Below are 18416 nucleotides of genomic sequence, written 5' to 3'. Positions count from 1 at the left end.
TGAATTTTGATTAGATTGGCTTCAAAAAGAAAAGAAAACATCATTTGTGGGTTATGATTATTCAATATCAAATAGAGAACTTAAGTCAATCACTCTCCCCAAACGCTGGCATCAAAATAAAGACTTGGGTCCAAAGCACTGATATCTGCGCTGGAGGCTTCTCCGTCCAAAAGCAACTCTGCCATTACTTTACCAGTACCTGGCGCATTATTAATACCCCAGCATGAGTGACCACTTGCTAGATATAGTCTTGGTACATTCGTTTCGCCAATCAATGGACCACTACTGCTTGGAACATCAAGGACTGGCAAATAACAAGCCTGACGTTTCAAAATTCTTCCCTTTCTCAAATTTGGTGACAACTTTCCAACAAAATGGAACAATCTATCACACTTTTCTTTAACCACTTGGACATCATCAGTGGTTTCTGGAACATCAACTGCGGTATCACCTTCACCACATACATACACTTCATCCTTTCTGGCATATACTTCTGGAGAAACAAACCCACTCTTTGAAATTTTAAGTTCAGTGAAAATGGCGTAAGGAGAAACCATCACTCCATTTTCTGGTAACACAGTAATCGAGTGAGCCCTCAACCCTGAGATTGGGCAATCCGGTAGAATTTTAGATGTCCATGGACCAACTGATAACACTACTTGATCTGCCAATAATTCAATTGGTTCAGTATTACCAGATTGTTCATCCTGTGCCGTGGATGGTATGTAAGAAACCCCTTCCGCTTCTCCAGTTGTTTCTGAGAATATGATTTCGTTAACTTTACCGATAATCAATTCGACAGACCCACTTTCAATCGCCTTTTTCAAAATGAAGTTAGTAAACTTATATGGATGTACTTGTGCTGTAGTGTCTTCGCCTCCCAACATCGACCAATCCTGGATGGCGCTTTGCTTGATCCAATTTAAATCTGTTGGTAGTTTCACACCATTACTGGCATCATGTTCATTTTGCATGATCGAGTTTTTACTGACAGTTCTTCTTTTCTTTTTAGTTGCTTTTTCTTCAACAGAGCTGGTGGCTGATCCCGTACTTTGTGGGGAGATAGCACTTTGTGTTCTGTGCTCATTGATATGGTGATGTTCAAGCTCTCCATTATGTGAGCTTAAGTCCGTGTTGGTGCTTCTGTTATCACATATCGACTCTTTACTACTTCTTGACATAGCGTCATCACTATAGCTATTATTCTCATCATCATGGAAATATTCTGCCTCTTGGAATTCTTCTTCATCCTCATCATCCTCTAGTACTCCTTCTTCTTCCTCTTCATCTTCTTCCCCTTCCTCATCATCATAATCATCGTCTTCATCTTCTTCCGTATCTTTCAAAGACTTTTGAATATCACCCTCCAAACTAACGGTAGTCAATCTTCTATAATCCCATAAGTCTTCGCCACTATATTCTTCTGCCAATTCACTATGTAGTTGGAATGATAATGGGACAATTTGTTGAGGGAATGCCCATAGGGCAAGTAATCCACCAGCTTTACCGCTGGCACCACCAGCCACACGCTTGGATTCTATTATAGTCACGTAGTGCTGGTCAGGGTCAAACGAAGGATGCCTTGTGATATAATAAGCTATGCAAACCCCAACAATACCGGCACCAACGATTATTATATGCTGCTTGCCCTCATGTTTTCCCGAATGACTTGATGTGTATTTTATGAAATCTTCCATTGTGGTTTATATTATACGGATATTTGTGTGCGTTATTGAAAATGGTTCTATCTTCTGGATTCCAATACGATGGTGATCAGTTTCTCTCCTTTGTTTGAAGAAAAAAAAAAAAAAAAGATACTGGGGTTTCACTTATATAGCAGACCGTTGAATTGGCTTGTGTTTTGCTATGGTTTGGGATCCAGCTTGTGAATGAATATTGGTGAATAAACCTACTCTTTCGAGTGTCTGCAGGTATAACACTGGCTTCGACGGTGGGGTGGGCGATAAGTACGATATATAGTACACAATAATGATGGTATGATTTTTTTTTGCTTTTTGCATTTTTTTTTTTCCTGTTAGTTTTTGCTGTTCAATGGAGGGGCTGCGTGCCCATAGTATTGATTTTTTCGCACATCATCGGCCGAAGCGGTCGGGGCAGTTTGAGGTACAATCCCAGCAAGTGGGACAAAAAGATCAAGCTGTGTTCTGGAATCCAGGGTTTTACGTTTACGTTGGAGAATATATGGCAGTAATCTATAGTTAAACAGTGGGCAACAAGATTAAAGCCCATGTTAGGACCTTTGGTGCCGGTGGTGACTGCCTAGCACAACCTGAAACTGGAGGGTTGGAGATATCCGGGTAGTGGTGGTTACAAATCAACAATAGGTGTCGGGTAATCGTTCTTTTGATTATAACCTCTTAAGCATCCCTGTGATAAGTGTACTCAAATACCCACAACTACTAAACAATAATAAATGGGTAATAACACAACAACATCCCAATGTGGAAAATAATAATAATATAATGTATTCCACCCAATGTGGGTAGTGAAAAATAATTCTCACATGCATTCCTGAAGCACCTCAGTATGGCTGAGCTCTCAGTGATGTGCTTCTCAATATTCCAAAACTTCAATAATGGCCACTAAAGACAAATATGAGAGAAGATTTTGGTGATAATATATTGTGATCTAAATATTACAATCTTGTTGAAATCCACGCTAGCAAAGTAGAATATATACCAACAAACTAGTCATAACTGCTGCTTCATCATTTTTCTGTTCAATAACCCATCATTTCATTATCATTAAGCTACTTAAAACTATTTATTTCATCATAAACGATCTAGAATTTTCATTACTTCGTTCATCTTCATTTTTGATCTCACGCGAGAGTAATATACCGGGCAACTTGCATTTTCACAGCAAATCTCTGTAAAACTCCCTGCTCCTTTTACCGATTGAACTGAGCAAATTCGGCAAATGGTCTGATATTTTTGATTTTCCATCTCAATCAACTTCACTCGATTCATAACCTGGTGCATTGTTTCAACCTCATCCACAGCACAAGCTTCACAAAGGTTGGCAGGATGTTTATCTCCGAAGTTCACCGGTTTGTGGGTAATCTTTTTCCCGCAATTTAAGCACGTCTCAGTTTGAATATATTTTTGTAAAAGGTTTTCAACATTTTTATTCCCTTTATTATTATTATCCAAAATAATTCTTCCCAGACTAGTGGTCGTATAACCCGGGTTCTTATCATTAGTGATGGTACTATTATTGTTCACAAGGTCATACTTCAAATATTTTGGCATTTCATAATACCATTCTTTGACATCAACTCCAATAAGACTAAATATCCTTTCTAAGGGCGGCACAAGCATTTTTGTAATATAATACTCTGCGTCCAATTCAACAAAATTATCTGGTTTATCAGTCACATCCTCTAAAAGCACTGCTTTATCCTTCAAGCGGTCGCCATTGCCCCGATTTTTCAAAATCAAATATGGAACACGCTCACGGTACTGAGGCTCATATCCTTGGTCTTGATTCATCTTCTTGGCTACCAATAAAGCACCAGGAGGCATGGTCTTTTCATTTTTGTAGCCTCCAATTCTGATTTCTTTTGAAAAACAAAAGTCTTGGATCGAAACCTTGTTCGTCATTATCTTGTAAAATTGATTCTTCACATAGCTCTTAATCTGAGAAACATCCTGGGTTTCAAATAGGAGCCGCAATGCTTTTTCAGTAATTTTCTGTTGGGCCGGAATCCCGTCCCTTCTTATAGTTTCAATTCCTTTGGCATCAAATTTCGGCTCAATTTGGTCTTCTGACTCATAAGAATAGCCAACATACCGCTTTTTGGCAAGCAACACGCTAGGATGATAAACTTTTTCGAACTTAAGAGTAATTGGGTCTGGGTTAATTTCGGTGATTTTGGCAGCAATTGCTCTTCCCAATTTAAAAGCCTCAGCTTTGGATCTCCCAGGTAAATAGACGAATAAACTATCGGTATCACCGTACACCACTTTTGCATTCCATTCTTTGACTGATTCAATGACCCGTGCTGATTTTTCTAAGGTTTCTCTCCCGGTTTGCACAATTGCGTCAGCAATGTCGGAGCATGGCATTCTTCCAGAAAAAGTTGCAGAGGTGTATCCATACGTCACATTTGCAATTAATTTGAGAGCAAGCTGCCTGCTATCATAGAGTCTCTTCATATCTTTGTCCTTCTCGTTATCAAGTAGCTTCATCGTGGATTTTATCATGAATCTGGTGGCCAAGATTTCTTCCAACATTTTTGCAAGCATTGATTTCCTAACCAGAGTATTCACAAACATTAAGCCATTTGGGGAAATATTGATATCGTTAGATAACAACCTCATTAACTCTGGAGAAGTTTTAAAACTTGTTACACCAAGTTTGTTGGCCTTTTTGAAGCTAAAACCTTGAAGCCTTCCGATGCATGTTGAATAGCAGTAATTGTAAGCAATGATAATAGACGGGTACAATGATTGAAAATCAAGGACCACAAGAGGACTTTTATAAAAGTTAGACGTGGGTTCCATGACTAATGGAATACACTCAAGAGCCTTTTGCCTTCGCACTTCTTTCTTTGATGGGGACGACAACATGAAATTTTCCAGTTTTGCCAAACGTAACAAGAATGACTCCACCTTAAATTGTGACCCTCTATAAAAAACAGAGTAAAAATCAATACCCCCGAGTCTTGCTTGTTCCACAATCTTGTAAATCATATCTAAGCTCTCCAAAAGCTCAATATCATAATTCACTCTGGTAACATAATAATCGACGAAAATTGACAAACCTCCAATACTCCCATTATCACCAAACAATTCTGTCAATTTTTTCATCAGGTAACTAGGAATCCGTTTTTTGAATACCGCAAACACCACATTCTCAATATTGTAATCACCCAATGCAAGTTCGCTTCGTAACAATCTCCAAACATTCACAAAATATCTTCCGGTAACACTGATCCCCAGAGCATGATTATAACCATAATTGTCACTCACTTTGTTATTAAAATAACAATTCACTCTAGCCAAATCCTTCAAAATATCATACTTATATTTGTTAGTGCATCTATCAATAATATAACCCCATGAACTGGAATGGATCTCGTAGGAGCTCAATAAATCTGGATCAAAAACTTTCACTAAAGACACAAGCTCTTTGAACATGTCCAATTCAGAATCAAATACCTCTATTGGGATGGTTGTCGCTGATGCAAACCGCTTCGTTGCCTTATCATAATTTGATTTTAAAATTAGAATGCCTTGGTCCACAATATCCAACTTCAACAGCATACTATTAGGGTCGATTTTCCAAAATATTGCTGAAACTTCATCTTGCTTGTAATCCGGAGATAAGTTTCCTCGAGTGGAGATGTGCATCTCAATGGCAAAAAGACTCAAATTATTAAAGCCATCGGGGCGACGATTGACTTTCTTTAGGGGGCTCAAGGATTTCTTTTTCCCGCTATTGTTTGCATTGGACAAGAGGAACTTGGGAGTAAGGAACTCTATTTGCGATGTGTAAAAACGGTTTTTTTGTTCCAGGCGGCTTATGCTGCTTCCTGGAACACCACCATTTTGAAACCTCTGTAAGACTTCCTGATACCGAGGCTTCGGCACCGTATACCTATAAACTTTTGTATTCAGCAACTCTTCGATACCCAATCCGACACCAGAAGCATCATGTATGAATGCGAGCCTTTTTTTGAGAATGTTATCATTAATTTTTATCATTTCCAGCTCGTAATTCTTTTCAGCATGTTTTCTCATCCTCACAGAAATACTTTGCTCCTGTTTCTGGGTTACAGAAACTCCATCTAATGACTTCCAATCTCTAGATTTTAATTTGAACCTCTTCTTGATTTGTTTGTTAACAAACGGGACCGCTGGAACGTCTTCAGAATTTCCATAAAATGGATCAGAGTAAAGATATTGTGGCACAACCAAGCTGGAGATATTATCAGTAATTGCCTGTAATGGCGGTGGCGAAATCATGTATTTATACAAGTTGGTTTGTGATGAAAAAAACTTGAACCGGGCAAGCATCGGTATTTGATAATTCGAATTATCATTTTTCTGATTATTTTTCATATTAATGGTGTTCTCATCAAGTTTAGAAACTCTAGAAGTTAGAATATTTCTCACCTTTATTTTGGACAAATTTGCAACTATCATTTCTTTGCGTACCATCTCTTTTGAGCCAGAAGAAGGGACAAGCTCACAAAGATTCATCTTCCTAGCCCCAATAATTGTAGTTGCTCGTGGTTTGGGTTTAGTTGGTGACAATTTCCTAACTGAAGCAAGTTTAGATAAAGAGGATAGGGGAACTGGTTTGCGGTTCTTCTTTCGCAATGGTCCCTTTTCGAATAAACTATTGCGTCTGGAATTTGAAACAACATGATCATCTTTCACAATGGTCCTAGAATTTTCATCTCTTTGGTCCCCATTAACATTATTGTCTTCATTAATCAGGTCAAAGAAACTAAAACTTAAGTCATCGAAAGAAATATTATCCGTGATATCATCATTGTCTAAGCTTTCCTTCCATGCTCGCTTCTTGTCGTTGCCATCTTTCAATATTTCATTATCATCGCCATTTCCAAGATTATTCTCTGGTAGAAGCTTGGGGAAATCTTCTGCAAAATGTTGTTGCTTTTCGCTTTTATTCAGTTCATTAGCCAAATCATTGATGAAATCTAGTGAATCATGGTCTTCTTCTATTTCTGATGAATGTTCTTGACTAGGAGGATGCAAAGGGGTATTATCCACTTGTCTAGCGTCAGCAGAAGTCTGCGTATCTGAGCTCGCTTTAGATAAGTTGACATCATAAAACCCATTGGTGATCAATTCAAATGGCGTCATCAATTTCTTGAAAAACTCTGGCTCCTTGATGAATCCTGCAAAGTGTTCATATTCTGATAGCTTAGCACCGTCATTAGTATTTCGTTTCATCATCATCTTCACGTACTTGAACATTTCATCCAAGTCTTGCTGTGCATTCCAGCCTTCTTTATTTCCCAAAACCCTGTCAATAGCGGTATTTTCCTCATACGGTTTCAAGTTTCTAATTTTTCGTTGATAAATATCATCTTGCCAAATATTCTTGGTACTGGAGATATACTTGAGCTTTTCATTCAAATTCTTACCTGAAGAACTTTCCATCGAGATATTCGAGGCATGTTGGAAAGGGGCAGCTTCCTTACTAGGCGATTGAGTTTGAAGACTAGATAATTTTTCAATAAAATTATGGTGCAAGGAATGTAAATTGATTTTCTCACGATTCAAAATATTCTTCGATGAAACATCAACCTCAACAAAAGTATCACTAATTCTTCCAAATTCAGTCCCTGTCAATAAATTTCTATTTTCTTTCAAAAGGTACTGATTAATATGTTCCATCACTTCATCAGACAATTTCATCTCGTAAAACTCATCGGTGATATTATTGAATACTGGACTTCGGAAATAAACTCCGTTAGATTTTCCTGGGTTTTTCAATTTCCTTGATTCCCCAACCTCCAACCATCCACAACCGAACAAATTAAAATCCGTCATGAATTGCAAAATGTAAGACGCGTTGCTTTCATAAATGTTCCATTTTTTACAATTTGGGCCTGCTAAAGGAACTGATGATTCAAATTCTGGACTTTCCAACACCGTCAAAATCCGGTTCTTGAAAACTGGTCCTAAAAAAGAAATCTTGAAAAAAATTGAGTGGCCAACATGATATCCATAAAATGCGGTGGATTTGCAAGCTTCGACATTAGCAATGTACTTATAAACCTTTTCTTCACTCTTATTGGATTTATTGTCAAGTGCAGGATCAACAGTCACCACATCTCCATTATTATTGGTGAAATCTTCCGCGTTTAATTTCTTTCTGCGGAAAGATAATCTCACCAATTCTTCCAATTTCTCATGCAAGGTATGGGCAAACCCCTTCACCTGATCCAAGTCTTTCCAATCATTATCGATCCCTACAAAGAGGTATGGTAGCACCCCGTGAATGTGAACACAAGTTGTATGACCGGTAGGTAAAGAACCAAATATTCTGATCACCGGAACCCTATCATATTTGAAGGATGAGGGTGTTGGGTCAAGAAGGCTTGGAGGGCAGATATAGGAATCCAACGAATTTATTTGGACTTTGAAAAAAGGGTGGGAACTCATACTTTTCACGTTAACTGCTAGCTATTTTGCTCCATTATGGTAATCTCTGATATGCTATGATCAGCAGATGGTGCCAGAAACGTTATAGTTTGTGAGTATGTATGTATCATGGAGGCTCTTCTTGATAATCACTTTTTATTTGTACCGACCACCGGAAATTTTCCTAGGCCATTCCGACCCCCGGTTTTCGAAATATTGAAAGAATAAGAATCCAATCCACACTGTTTCTTAGTTTTTAAAATACATCAAAATGAAATTGATTTAAATGGAAAGTGAATGCAATTTATTCATTTAGTATGACTCTTTACCTAATCCTAAATGTCTGCCTGTGCTCAGATGATGTTAGTTCCGCGTAACGTACAGTCCAGAACAAGCGTATAAACAGAATTTCTTTCACTTTCAGACAGACGAAGCCTAATAATTATATATTATATATCCATTAACAAGCGAAAATTAATACATTAATCTAAAAGGTAATTAATAATTCATGTTCTTCTAATAGCAAAATGGTTATCCTTTCCATTAGCAACTGGTTTGGGAATGGCCTACCAGCTCCTCCATATTTATTTTTTGAATAATAATCTCAATCTTTTTTGCTTATTTCTCCAGCTTTTTTAACATAATCCACATTGTGGTGGCAATTGGAAGCTTTCCTTTCGATAACTTCTCACCCTCTTTCCAGGAGTAAGAAAATATGAGATCCTCTCAAATAAACGCTTGATCTGTTCTGAAATATCTAACTTCATAGATTTTTGAAGCAGAATGCTAGGAAAACATATTGAAAAAAATTCAACTGAAAGGTTGCTCAAACACATTGTAATTCAGCATGTTAGTATAAGAAAATGAGCACAGTGAGACTTGGTACGGAATCAATACGCATAGTAGAATACATATCATATGCTATCCAACTATTGTAGCTCAGAGCCGGTTTCTGAAAAACTGAATATGATGATACATAACCTCATGTCTTAATTTTTGTACAGCTATGAGACTTCGTAAGACCTGTGTTTTGTAATGTTTTTTCCGAAATATTCACTTGCCATCATGCTCCATAGCGTTATTGTTGGAATTAGCGTTGAATAGATGGAATAGGGTAGGTGTATTGAACGATCGTTATAGGCTTTTTGAGTTATCACAATATTATAAAGCTATATGATAATACGGACAGTATATAATATACTTTTAATCATTAGGTAGACATATCCTATGATTTAACAGAGTAACAGAGTCTCTTGGAGAATTCTTATTCTTACTACTCTCCAAATGAATTTTTGTGTTTATTCGGCACTAATTGAAAATCTTCCATAATTATTCAATCGAATGAGCAATTAAGTGGATCGAAATTCGTTGACCAATGATATAATGAGAATAAAATAATTGAAAGCATATAATTCGGTGCAAAAATATATTAGAACAAGTTTTCTTCTCCAGGATGTTGTTATATGTGTACCTCCTATTTCCAGGATGATGTGTTATTTGATCGTTACATTATTTATACACAATACAATATACTCTATGATCTTTTAATGATACTTAAAAAGACAGACCTGTATTGTATTATATATATATTTACTAAATAACTTACTTAAACTTCAAGCTCTACATTTTTGTTGTTATTGATGTTATTAGAGTTATTCTCTTCTTCTGGTTTGTACCTTCCATAGACATTTACACGTGATGATGATTGATTAGAGGCCCTGACCCCCCCTCCCCCACAGGGAATTAAAACACGCGCAAGTGAAATCACAAGGATGCAAATGACGTGCGATAGATATGTCAACACCAGCAGATCATGGGTGAGGAAGAAGGGAGAACAATCGTGTACCTACGGTTCCCATTTAAAAGGGATGGTTTTGTTGATCCTCCGCAAGTAAGTGGGTCCAATGATGATCTCTCAAAGGATGGGAATATTTGACTAACAAAGTTTCAGTTTATATGGAATGAAGATAAAGAAATACAATTATGGAACGATCTAAATGAAAAGGATGAATTATCTAAAAAAAATTATACAAGAATTGAATGGGAATTTTTGGTCGGGAAATATGAAGTTCCAGAAGTGTTTCTTAAGCAACAAGTTTTCTGGTTGTATCAGCACAAAGTCAAAGTACTAGAGACCATAAATCGTGAACAACTGAAGAAGCTACGATCATTACAGAGTAAGAATATTACAGATAAAACGCAATCTTCCCAAAACAGTAGAAATAATGAGACTAATAGTGGGAACATTGATGAGTTGGGGGGTTCCGATTTTGATTACAACAGGCTATTTAAGCCAGAGCACCACCATAGTGGTAAATTGTTTGAGTCATTTGGTGGCAGCAGAAAGGTTGGCCTAGGTAACAGTAACGCCAAAGAAGGAGAAACGGGCATGGATAGCCTGGTACTATCAATTGCGCGTAGTACAAACGCTAGTAATGATGATGCGATTGCGGGGAGTTACCATGATGACGAAGAGAAGGGGCTAAATATAGATGACATTGCAGCGCATTTACATTCGTCAAGAATCTTTTCTAGAAAGACGCCGAAGTTTGTTGAAGACAGTGATGGGGAGGATATTTTTGATGTTGAGGAGGAGGAGGAGGAGGAAGAAGAAGAAGAAGAAGAGGCAGAAGATCGGACAACTGTTGATACCAAAGCAAAAAAGAAAGACAGTTTGTCTACAAAAAGTGGTGTCGAGGACACAAAGAGCCCACTATTTGACCAGATTCGGTTTTTGGCTAGTAAATATTCGCATAAGTAGAAATGGAATACACGAACGTGAGTTGCCAGGCGTGGTAATTTGTTTGACAGCTGGCACTAAATTAAGACAGAGTGTGGGTGGGATGCCTTACGCGACAAATTTGAGGCCGCCTCACCCAACAACAAACAAACAAACAATGCGTGACACACTCTCGGAACAGCGATTCCAGAACAGACAGCCGGACCCTTAGGACGGGAGAAATTACCGCAACCGTTGGTTTTTGTGACGAGAAGCAACACTCCGGGAGTGCGGAGATCGCTGGGGGTGGGTGTTCTGGTGATTCAGTGGCTTGTTGAAAGAGGTATTCTGTGTATGATATATATACGACATATATGATATATATATATATATATATATGATATCCATACGGTATGGGATAAATCTCGCAACTGCTCACAAGAGGCCCAGACACAGGCAACCGCACCCCCGGTCGGTGCCATTTGCTGCTTGCTTCTGCATATTCGGACAAAAGTGTATGGACAAGGAACAAAGAACAAGAAAAAAAAATATTTCTCAGCCCTTATATATAAACATTTGCCCATCCAGCCATTTTTCTATATATATATATATATGTATATTTTGTAGTAACTATATGAAAACTATTGATGGATATCCTGTAACCCTTTTACCTCCAGGCTTTCCTTTCTTTCCAACCTTCTACCAAATCAACCTAACCACACTCTACCACCCATCATCTCATCATCTCATGGCCTTCAACTGATCCCCCCTAAAAAAAAAAAAAAAAAAAAAAAGAAAATCTTGCCTGTCAAAAATTTTCCTGAATAATTAATTAGTACCACTTCACTCAACCATGACCACCTCAGCCTCCATCGATCATCTGCTGTCAGCCTCCAACGGCGCTTCCCCCTACCATAATCTCATTTCTCACAACTCCTCGTCTTTTCTTCATTCGATCTCTTTTTCAAAGAAAAATAAGTCGATTTCTAGTTTTTCCAACCTTTCAATATCTCACAATAATGAACCGGACTGTGCGCCACAAATGCCTGCCAACCCTCGAAGAAGGCTGTTCTTTGGGCTCTCAATGAAGAAGAGTGATTCCGACAGCTCTTCGCAATCATCAATCGTTCTCACAGATTCAAGAGAAAATGCTCATCATGCCCCGGATAATGGCAGTTGCTCTACCGTTTCAGAGATGGATCCATCTCATCACAGAAAGTACTCAGATCACAGTATACATAGTCCTAAGCTTAATGGTGGTCACAACACCAACCACTATTCTATGGTTCAATTGAGAAAGTTTTTTAAGAGATCAAGTCGCGACCATTCCCGTCATAGCAGGAAAAATAGTCACACCAGTGTTGGCGACAATAACGAAACAACCCCCAAGGAAAATGGAATAATTTCTAACAAAGACATCATCAAAAAAGATCCGCTTGAGAACCTTCTACTGAAATACGGTAAGGTTGGCAAAATCTTGGGTGCTGGGGCCGGCGGGTCAGTTAGACTTCTTACTAGAGAAAGCGACAATGTCACCTTCGCGGTGAAAGAATTTAGAGCAAAGAGACCAAACGAATCAACTAAAGAGTATGCTAAAAAATGTACTGCTGAGTTTTGTATTGGATCTACTTTGAACCACCCCAACATTATTCACACTTTTGATATTATAAATGACACAGAGAACTCCCACTACTACGAAATCATGGAGTATTGTCCTATTGATTTCTTTGAAGTTGTTATGAGCGGTAAGATGAACAGAAATGAAATCAATTGTTGCTTCAAGCAGTTATCCGAAGGGGTGAAGTATTTACATTCCATTGGTTTGGCCCACCGTGATTTAAAATTGGATAATTGTGTCTTGACCAAAGATGGGGTTTTGAAAATTATTGACTTTGGCTCCGCCATTGTATTCAAATATCCATTTGATACCAATATCGTTAAATGTCATGGTATTGTTGGTTCTGATCCATATTTGGCCCCGGAAGTTTTGGATACTAAAGAGAAATATGATCCTCGATTTGTTGATATCTGGTCTATTGCCATTATTTATTGTTGTATGACCCTTAAAAGATTCCCTTGGAAAATTCCTGAGCAGGCTGACAACTCTTTTAAATTGTATAGTATGCCTGATGAAGAGCCTCATGATTATGTGAAGAGTGCTGCTGACCATAAGATCTTGTTGGCTAAAAGAAGGGAAGAAAGGTTGAAGAAATTGAGAGAAGTTACAGAAGCCAGTCATAATGAACCAAGTGAAACTAAGGAGCCAGTCGTTTGTGCCAATGCTGATAAAGAAAAATCGTCAGAAACAACTGGTTCTGCAGCAAAGGAACACAAGTCGACTAGTAGCAGTCCAAGCAAACAGTCTTTAAATACTTGTGAACAAGTAACCATCAAAGTTCCTTGTAATACTAAACCTGCCGATGACCAGAACTCGAACAACTGCGATGACAACAAATCCAACAAATCCAGTGACTTGAATAACCTACCTAATCGTGATGACTCCACAGAACGACGCATTATTGAAACAAATAATCCAACAACGGTACCTGTGGTTGTCAACAAAAGCAAATCTTCAGAAAAGAGGGACAAAGAGCATTGTCAAGAAAAGAAAGCTGAAGAGTCACATCAAGCTAATGCTAAACACGCTGCACACCCAGGTCATCATCAACTCAAAGGCCCTTACAGATTGATGAGAATATTACCTCATGCTTCCAGACCTTTGATTTCTAGAATGTTGGCTATTGATGTAACCAAAAGAGCGACCATGGAGGATATTTTTGCTGATGAATGGTTCAAGCACATTACTGGCTGTTCTGCTGACATAAAGAATGGTAAAGTGATTAGTGGAATTGGGCATTCCCACACTATAATGGAAAAGAAAGAATGAGTTGTTCTTTCCACTCCTCAACTACTACTGCATCTCCGGCTCGTTTTTTCTTCTTCTTTTTCTCTTTCGTTTGTTTTTTTGAAAGAAGAGGGCTTCTTAAAAATTTTTCTCTGATTTAATCTAATCATTGAGCCTGGGTTTCCTTTGGCAACTCATTATATTATAAATTTTAGAGCTTATATATACCATATACTAATTATTATTTCTTCCCTTGGGGGTTTTTCTTCAAGATAATTAGAACCATCCGCCATCCCCACAAATGTTGCGCCTGGCTGTTTGCATATAAAATCATTTTACACACTAGTGTTTTTCTTTATTTAGTGTATTATAATAGTACGCTATATACATATATTATACTCATAACTTTGGGGGTACGTTTTCTTTCTTTTACTTTTTTGATTTGCCTGGTTACATACACAATTGAAATCAAATATATTATTGCATTATTATGAAATATCATATTGTAAGCAAAAAGGTATTGAGCCATCTTGCAAAAACGTTTGATCATGTTGCAAAGTTGTTGGAAATAACATATACCCAATAACCGGTGGCATATGAAAGTGAAAAAAAAAAAAAGAAAAAAAAAAAAAAAAAAAGTACATCGCATTACATATCGGAATTGAAATTCTTTCCATCAAAACCTTTTTATGGTGAATTTTTTCTTTGATATTACATCCTGTTGTCCCGCTAAGTTAATTAATAATATAATTTAGGGTCTACCTTTCGAAATGCTCGGGATCTTCGATATTTTTACCAAGGTGGAACATACGGCTCCGGACCAACCCGTGGAATTTGTTCCCAGTTCCATTGATTCCGATACTGCCCCAGGTACAGAGAAACCTGGGATCACTTTGAAACATGTTATCGATAAGTTCTGTCCTACGTTCCACGACTCCCACCTTGTCAAACTTCATCCGTTACTCCTTAATGGACACTTTCAAACCGCCTATTCTCAACTCGTCGATAACGACAGTATCCCTATTTACTACAAGAGATATTTGATCGATTACCCAGATGGCGGCCAGGGAGCGGTGGATTATGTGGATATTGAAGCCACTAAAAAGGCGCTTGCTACCGAAGAGGTGAATCAAAAGTTTGATATCACTGACGAAAAGTTTTCTGGGAAGTTGGAAAAGAATGAAAACGGCGAATTGTTACAATTGCCATTACCTTCGAAGACCCATTTCTTTGGTGATGCCAAAACCGAGTTTGTTGATGCGGTGATCAAGAACTCTGCCAAACCTTTGATTGTATTATTACATGGCTTATCAGGCGGGTCACAGGAAGCTTACATAAAATTGATGGTCAAGAACCTTATCAACCATAACGACTCGAAGTTCGATATAGTGGTGCTCAATGCCAGAGGATGCTCCAATACCATTATCAAGACCCCAACATTGTACAATGGGATTTGGACAGACGATATCCGATACTTGATCAATGAAGAAATCCTTAAGCAGAATTCCCAAAAGGAAATTTACATGGCGGGATTTTCCCTTGGAGGAGTGATTTTGACGAATTTTCTTGCCCAAGAATCGAGATTAAATAGCCTGATCTTGAATAAAAATATCAAGCTAGCGGTAGTGGTTTCCACCCCATGGGATATGTTTGGATCCTCCGAATTTTTGAAAAGTTCATTTATTGGAAGAGAAATATATTCTCCGGCAATGGCCTCATCGTTGAAGAGACTTCTAAACAGGAATTATGAGCAATTAAAACACAATAAAGCCATTGACGCCGATCTTCTAGCCGATATCTACCATGTGGACAATGATAATGCCAATAAAAAACGTTCCAGGGCCTCGGATAAGGAAGTTAAATATTTGGCGCAGTTCGACTACAATTTCACCAGTCGGATGTTTGGGTTCAACAACCACGAGGAGTATTATAAATTTGCCTCCCCTATCAACAGAATCTCCAACATCCGCTTACCAATGGTGTTCATCAACGCTATTGACGATCCGATTGTGGGTCCTAAAGTCCCAACTATTCAAGTCCACCAGAACCCTTATTTACATATGTTGACCACAAAATACGGGGGGCACGTTTGTTGGTTCCAAAAGGGTGGCGATCAATGGTACAACAAACCAGTGGCCCAGTTATTCCGTGGGTTCCATGAGTCAGTTGTCGAAGAAGGGTTGGTGGTCAAGGTGGATAAAAAAGCATTACCAACCGCAACTTTGATAGATGTTGATAGAATCGTGATGCCAAAGAGTTATAGTGATGTGTTACGCAAGAAAAGAAAGTTAGAAAAGAAAGCTAGAAAAACATAATTTTGAATTGAAATTTATATCCAGTTGATAGAGCCTTAGAATATATATTTGAAAAGATACCTTATTAATAAACTAATTAATAAAAAAGTAGCAATATTTTACGAGTTTTCCAGATCGTTACACAGATCCAATATGAACTCATTGAATGACCGGAAACTAAACACCAAACCTAGTTTGTCAATCCCTAGAGAAAATAATTACAACGTATACTGTGGTAGTACAAGATGGTAGAAATGTTTCAAGAGATACTCTATTTATCCCAAATTCCCGGATTAATCGATTTTTATATTATATAATAATTAACATAATATATTAATATATATTATATATGTCTTGGCTGATTTCTCAGTGAAGGGCGTGTCACACCCCACAAATTGGATTTTTTTTCAACAAGCAAATTCCGGAATTAATTATATTCTCTTTCTAGCAGTTCCGCAAACGATTCTATATCCTTTTTTATTATTGGAGGACTTCCATATATTCATTTCAAAAAACATATATATAGATATATATACACAGAAAAAAAGATAGAAAATGACCACAGCGTTAGTATAGCCTATAAAATTTTGATTCATTTTTGGATTTTCAATATGACAGAAACTAACTGACAACAATTCATAGAGTTTTATTTGTACAAAACACCAGTGTTAGTAGCATAGCGTCTTTTAATGATAAAATATCTAATGAAATACCCAAGATTCTTGATCCTTGGTCGTTCGAGTTGAAAATATATCGTACAAATGCCATTGTGGGTAAGCTTCTAGCGGGAATGAATCAACAAAATACCACACAGGCCAAAGAATTGATCAGCAGAGTAATGTACACTTTGAATCTTTCATACACCCCAAAACAAACAATATCAATAGTCAATAACGAAGTAACCATTTTCAATACTGATAGACTGAAAGGCGACGAGCTTTTAGATCATGGCTGCTCCACAGGGTTTTATGATCCGATAGATTCGATAATCCAGAACAAGTTGAATGCTTTATGGCAACCGCTTCAAGGTTTGAAAGGGGAAGGTGGTAACTCTTATGAAGTAACATTGGATGAGGAAGATGTGTTCATTATCAGAACCGCCAATTGTTTTTTGCACGGTGGATTCAAAGGATTTCTTGTGGAAATGACATATGAGAAAGGAGGCGAAGATGGAGAGGAGAAAATCAAATCATTGATCAAAAAGTTAAATTTTCCAAATGGAAAGTTAAGCTTTGACAAATTGGGAGATGGCAAAGAAAATAAATTCTTTGGAGATTTGGCATTCCAATATACTCAGGCATTACAGATTTGAAACCTCACATGGGGACATTTTTTTTTTTTTCATAATGTTTACTCTCCCCCAACAAAATTACATTCAAGCAAACTAACAAAACATATATTTTTTCTTAGATTAGAGCTTTCCATTAGATAGCCTAAGAATTTTAAAACCTATAATACACAAGAAGAAGAAAAGATAGCCTATTGTTGTTAATAATCCAACCCATCATAATCAATATCCTTGTTTTCTTCATCAACATCCTCATTACCATCTTCCTGCTCAGGACCAGCATCACTTTGCAAATCAACATTCGCCAAGTCTCTCATATGATCTGTCATGAAAGCATCACCCCAAAAGCAACATATACCCTTTGGCCTGCCGTCTAATTTGAGATGGATTACTCTTGCCATTGCCTGTTTCCCAAGTAATTTTTTAGTGACCTGCGACAACTGCTCGAGATCCGAATTTCTGGGAAGGAAAAGAATCACATTCTCGGTGATCTTGAACATTGATTTTAATAGCTTTTTCAATGGCAATGGCTGTAATTGGCTTAAATCAAACGATTCTAAGTTTTTATATCCCGGCCCACCCCAAGGGGGAGACGCAAATGCAAAATCTATTTTATGCTGTTCTTTGAACTCTTGTAATGCTTTTTTATCTTTCGAAAAAACTTTCCAGTCTAAGTTTATAAATTCACATTTATTTGCTACATCATACACCTCGGCGTTGTGGGCTGCACATTCAATGTTTTCCTCGTTGATATCGATACCCACGCATTTGTCAAATAGTTTGGCAAACTGTATAGTGTTCCCACCGCCCCCGCTAAACAAATCAAGAGCATTTTTTGCGTCTGGAAGACAGCATTTAATAAACTTGGACAAGAAGATCGCCATCGACTCTGGGGTGACTGAGAACCATAGTTCGGTATTCATCCACACTCCCTCATCGAATCGGGAGAACAAGTCGTACCGTTGGGGCCAGTACTTGTGTACACGAGCGTCCATGTCTGCAGGGACTGCTCTCTTGTATCTCATTGTGAGATATAAATAGCGTGTGATATAAAAATAGCGGGCGACAGAAAAGGCTGGTTCGGTTTGTTTACCTCATCGCATCTTAATAACATAAAAAAGTTTTT

The 18416-nt window shown here is 37.7% G+C and overlaps 7 protein-coding genes across 7 annotated transcripts; 4 read left to right on the top strand and 3 right to left on the bottom strand. All coding sequences in view use genetic code 12, as the record gives it.

Moving 5' to 3' along the window:
- Window positions 1-89: 89 nt before the first annotated feature.
- TDA3 (Tda3p) lies at window positions 90-1697 on the bottom strand (the record flags this gene model as incomplete). Its single annotated transcript, XM_064995182.1, has 1 exon — window positions 90-1697. One exon carries the CDS (start codon window positions 1695-1697, stop codon window positions 90-92), a length of 1608 nt encoding a protein of 535 aa, XP_064851254.1.
- Window positions 1698-2792: 1095 nt separating this feature from the next.
- On the bottom strand, window positions 2793-8165 carry REV3 (DNA-directed DNA polymerase; the record flags this gene model as incomplete). The annotated part of the gene is made up of 1 exon (XM_064995181.1): window positions 2793-8165. The coding sequence occupies one exon, from the start codon at window positions 8163-8165 to the stop codon at window positions 2793-2795; it is 5373 nt and encodes a 1790-aa protein (XP_064851253.1).
- A 1792-nt stretch (window positions 8166-9957) lies between these two features.
- ATG29 (Atg29p) lies at window positions 9958-10905 on the top strand (the record flags this gene model as incomplete). Its single annotated transcript, XM_064995180.1, has 2 exons — window positions 9958-10035; window positions 10096-10905. 2 exons carry the CDS (start codon window positions 9958-9960, stop codon window positions 10903-10905), a joined length of 888 nt encoding a protein of 295 aa, XP_064851252.1.
- An 811-nt stretch (window positions 10906-11716) lies between these two features.
- Window positions 11717-13750, top strand: HRK1 (putative serine/threonine protein kinase HRK1; the record flags this gene model as incomplete). Its single annotated transcript, XM_064995179.1, has 1 exon — window positions 11717-13750. The coding sequence occupies one exon, from the start codon at window positions 11717-11719 to the stop codon at window positions 13748-13750; it is 2034 nt and encodes a 677-aa protein (XP_064851251.1).
- Window positions 13751-14478: 728 nt separating this feature from the next.
- On the top strand, window positions 14479-16023 carry MGL2 (putative carboxylic ester hydrolase; the record flags this gene model as incomplete). The annotated part of the gene is made up of 1 exon (XM_064995178.1): window positions 14479-16023. The coding sequence occupies one exon, from the start codon at window positions 14479-14481 to the stop codon at window positions 16021-16023; it is 1545 nt and encodes a 514-aa protein (XP_064851250.1).
- A 534-nt stretch (window positions 16024-16557) lies between these two features.
- On the top strand, window positions 16558-17314 carry SRB2 (Srb2p; the record flags this gene model as incomplete). The annotated part of the gene is made up of 2 exons (XM_064995177.1): window positions 16558-16568; window positions 16645-17314. The coding sequence occupies 2 exons, from the start codon at window positions 16558-16560 to the stop codon at window positions 17312-17314; spliced, it is 681 nt and encodes a 226-aa protein (XP_064851249.1).
- A 176-nt stretch (window positions 17315-17490) lies between these two features.
- Window positions 17491-18315, bottom strand: TGS1 (RNA methyltransferase; the record flags this gene model as incomplete). The annotated part of the gene is made up of 1 exon (XM_064995176.1): window positions 17491-18315. The coding sequence occupies one exon, from the start codon at window positions 18313-18315 to the stop codon at window positions 17491-17493; it is 825 nt and encodes a 274-aa protein (XP_064851248.1).
- Between the last annotated feature and the right edge of the window lie 101 nt (window positions 18316-18416).

The sequence above is a fragment of the Saccharomycopsis crataegensis genome (assembly GCF_037102585.1).
Source record: "Saccharomycopsis crataegensis DNA, jcf7180000000073, whole genome shotgun sequence".
NCBI classification, from domain to species: domain Eukaryota; kingdom Fungi; phylum Ascomycota; class Saccharomycetes; order Ascoideales; family Saccharomycopsidaceae; genus Saccharomycopsis; species Saccharomycopsis crataegensis.
Note: the sequence above shows the minus strand (reverse complement) of the source record. Positions and strands in the feature narration are given on the sequence as shown.